This window comes from Solanum tuberosum, unplaced genomic scaffold, assembly GCF_000226075.1.
Source record: "Solanum tuberosum cultivar DM 1-3 516 R44 unplaced genomic scaffold, SolTub_3.0 scf00214, whole genome shotgun sequence".
Classification (NCBI taxonomy): domain Eukaryota; kingdom Viridiplantae; phylum Streptophyta; class Magnoliopsida; order Solanales; family Solanaceae; genus Solanum; species Solanum tuberosum.
The window spans coordinates 678858-682573 of NW_006239139.1; the positions used below are offsets into that span (position 1 = coordinate 678858).

A 3716-nucleotide genomic window follows, 5' to 3' on the forward strand; every position below is an offset into this window, starting at 1 on the left:
ATGAATTGGTCTTCCTTGATAAAATGCTTAACCTCAAGGAGTTTGCAGTGATCAGAATTCTTGATTTTGATGGGATTGATTTTCAAAGGCAGAAACTACTGACGAATATTTCCAGTCTCGAGTTCTTGAGGTATCTAAGCTTCAAAGGGTGCATCCTCGATGAGTTGCCATCATCTATTAGCAAGTTATCCTACTTGCGAGTATTTGATTTGAGAGTAGAAGAAGGAGTATACGCGATAAAAATCCCAAATGTTCTATGGAAGTTGAGGAGGCTGAAACATTTATACCTTCCGCTAAAATTTGCAACTCAAAATGGTAAAAACCTCAACTCTAACTTGACACAACTTGAAACCTTGGTGAACTTCAACACAAGCTTGTGCAGTGCTAATGATGTCTCCACACTTTGTAAACTCCGTTACTTGGAAGCAAAGGTTGAAAATAATTTCCCCGACTTCAAATCAATCACCAGTTACATGAGAACTAGTACTTCAAACGAATGTCAGCTACATTGCTCCATTGACATCATAGATTTGGATTGCTGTGCAAACGAATATAGTACTGTTCTAAAAGAATTCTTAAGTTGTGAAGTACTCCGAACCTTGCAATTCAAAGGATTTATTGGACTCCTATCACCGTCTCCCAAAATCTCCCCGAATCTCACTCACTTACTTCTTCATAAGTCTTGTCTTAAACAAGACTCCATGCCAATCTTGGAGAAGCTTCCTAGTTTAGGGATTCTTGTCCTCACTGATAATGCCTATGTGGGGGAGGAAATGGTCTGTTCAGCTTCAGGTTTCCCTCAGCTCAAATGCTTAAGACTCCTCAATTTGTCCGAGCTGCAGAAAATCCAGGTGGGAAATACAGCCATGCCTATACTTTCCAACATAGAAATCAACAATTTGTCCCGAAGCTGCAGAAAAATCCAGGTGGAATACAGCCATGCCTATACTTTCCAACATAGAAATCAACAATTTGTCCCGAAGCTGCAGAAAAATCCAGGTGGAATACAGCCATGCCTATACTTTCCAACATAGAAATCAACAATTTGTCCGAGCTGCAGAAAATCCAGGTGGGAAATACAGCCGTGCCTATACTTTCCAACATAGAAATCAACAATTTGTCCGAGCTGCAGAAAATCCAGGTGGGAAATACAGCCATGCCTATACTTTCCAACATAGAAATCAACAACAGCCCGAAACTTGATATCAACAGCATTCCAACGCTTCCACGCACTACTGCTTGAAAGAAAAAAGAAAAAAGATCCTGATCAGCTACTTTGTGTCATGATACCTCAAACAATGTTTTCTAGTCCTATTGTAACTTCTTGTAATGTTGCTTCTTTTTCATCATATGAATGTTATGTTGCTTGAGACAAAATGATTTATCAAGTTTTCAACATTTAACTAGTCATTTCTTATCACATTCTGAAGAATCTAATCGAAACACATAGTTTGTGGAATCATTGAATTTTGTTTCACTAGTCTAACAGTATAATCACATACAAAGACAAACTACACTAAAGAATCACAGTCTATGAATCATACCTTATCACAGAGTTGTTCCAACACTTTTCAGGCAAGACGATTCTTGCTCATGAAATATATAGCAACACCTGCATTCTCGACTATTATTACCCAATTCTTTTAAAAAATAACCTGCCACCTGACCCAACTAACTTAACCCCCACCCTAATTGCAACATGAGTTGAAGAAACAAGGCATAGAAGGACTAGATTACAGTACAATGTTGAACAACACAGCAAAGGTCCTAAATTGCAACATGAGTTGAAGAAACAAGGCATAGAAGGACTAGATTACAGTACAATGTTGAACAACACAGCAAAGGTCAGAAAAGTGATGATAGCAAAAGATGAATCAAAGTCCACTTCTTTCGCTTATAATCATAACTACAGAACGCCTTAGAATGGATACCAAATCCAAATGCACAGCAGTTGTTAGAGGACGATGAAGGTCGCTGGAGATATAGACTTGAGAGCCCAAGTTGCAATCAGTATGGAAATGGGTATATTTGTTAGGGTTAAGTTAGTTAGGTCAGGTTTGGGTTATATTAGGGTGATGAGTAATTTTATCTGATTTGGAGTTTTCCATCCAATTGAAAGGTATGGGGTTATAACAGAAGGTAAAACTAACTATTAAACAAAAGTTGAGGGGTATATTTTTGACCCTTCTCTGTTCTCCCTTAACCATAAGCAAGCCAAATTAAAACTACAGTTAACAGAAAATATCACCAAATAGGCAAATACTAGTGACAAATACTTATTGTAAACTTGAAACAACTGCAAACTACAAAAATTAAAACAATCCAACCAATCCCATTTAGCATATAATGCTTGCAAGAATAAACTGTATGTGGAACGAAACCAGTAGGCGAAACCCTCCACTCCAGCTATAGGTGAGTTAATGGATGAAATCGAGCACTATGATCAGTGCTGTTGAGCCTGCCGACTTGGAGCACCACCGTAGCCACCACCATAGGGTCCATTTTGCTGAGCACCATAATTACCAGAACCTTGTGAGGTATCAGACCTCAATGTTGAATTTCCATTAGCATCGCCATAGCCACTGCCCATGTAACCTCCACCTGATTGCATGTCTCCCGATGCACCACCTCCAATAGATGGATTTCCATAAGCACCATCATTTCCGCCATATCCACCATAGCCATAACCTTGATTTCCATATCCTGTGGCCCCAGTTGGTGACTGGCCAGTAGCAGATCCTCCGTTAGCAGCCCCACCTGCACTTGAAGCACCCCAGGATGCATTACCATAGCCCATATTTCCATATCCAGAAGGAATCTGAGAGCCCCACGAGCTTCTTGGTCCACCAGCTTGACCACTACCATAACCAGTACCGGGCACATTTGGATTTCCGAAGGCAGCAACTGCAGGACTACCATATCCAGGATTGACACCCCCATAGCCAGGATTGGCTCCACCGTAACTTCCATAAGCACCATAACCCATGCCATTGTTGGACGATCCATAACCATAACCTGCGGTACCATATCCGGAGGAACCATAAGATGGATAACCACCTCCGGTGTTTTGTGATTGCATGTACCTGCTGGTATCCATTCTGTCATAAGAACTGGGATTGTCACCAGATGCACCATACCCCTGGTAACTTCCACCACCCATACCACTACCACCGTTGCCCGTGGAACGACCACCAAAACCAGAATTACCATCTTTAGGAAGAGCACGTTTTACTTCTACTTGTTTCCCACTGAGATCATGATATGTCTTGTGCAAAACCCTATCTACTGCGTCTTCAGAATCAAATGAAATGAAGCCAAACCCACGAGGTCGGTTGGTCTGTTGATCAAACATAATTGCGACATCAGTGACATTACCGTAAGTTTCAAAGTAAGTTCTAAAGCCATCCTCAGTCAGAGTAGGAGGCAATCCCCCAACAAATATTTTCTTGGTCTTGGTATTTCCACCGCCTCCAAAACTTCTAGCACTACCCATATTTCCAGATTTTGGACCCTGTTGTTCCTCTCTGGACAAGGCCCTCTTAGCCTCAACCTATTCAGAAAAAAAAAAATGTCATTGAGCTAAGTAAAAGAAAAACAATTTCAGATGCAAGCAAGATAGACACAAAGGACAGATTTTTTTAATAAAAAGATGCCCAAAATTTAAGTCAAATTTTCCATCCACTAGGTTATTACTTGGGGGGGGGGGGGGACACTCT

General features: G+C 40.8%; 1 protein-coding gene across 1 annotated transcript in view; it reads right to left on the reverse strand.

Moving 5' to 3' along the window:
- Positions 1–2219: 2219 nt before the first annotated feature.
- The window catches only part of LOC102601968 (heterogeneous nuclear ribonucleoprotein 1-like), a 4264-nt gene continuing 2767 nt past the window's right edge, over positions 2220–3716 (reverse strand). Inside the window, exon 2 of the mRNA XM_006356006.2 lies at positions 2220–3550. Within this exon, the coding sequence (XP_006356068.1) occupies positions 2444–3550 (1107 nt within the window). The 3' untranslated portion in view covers positions 2220–2443. The remainder of the gene's footprint in view (positions 3551–3716) is intronic.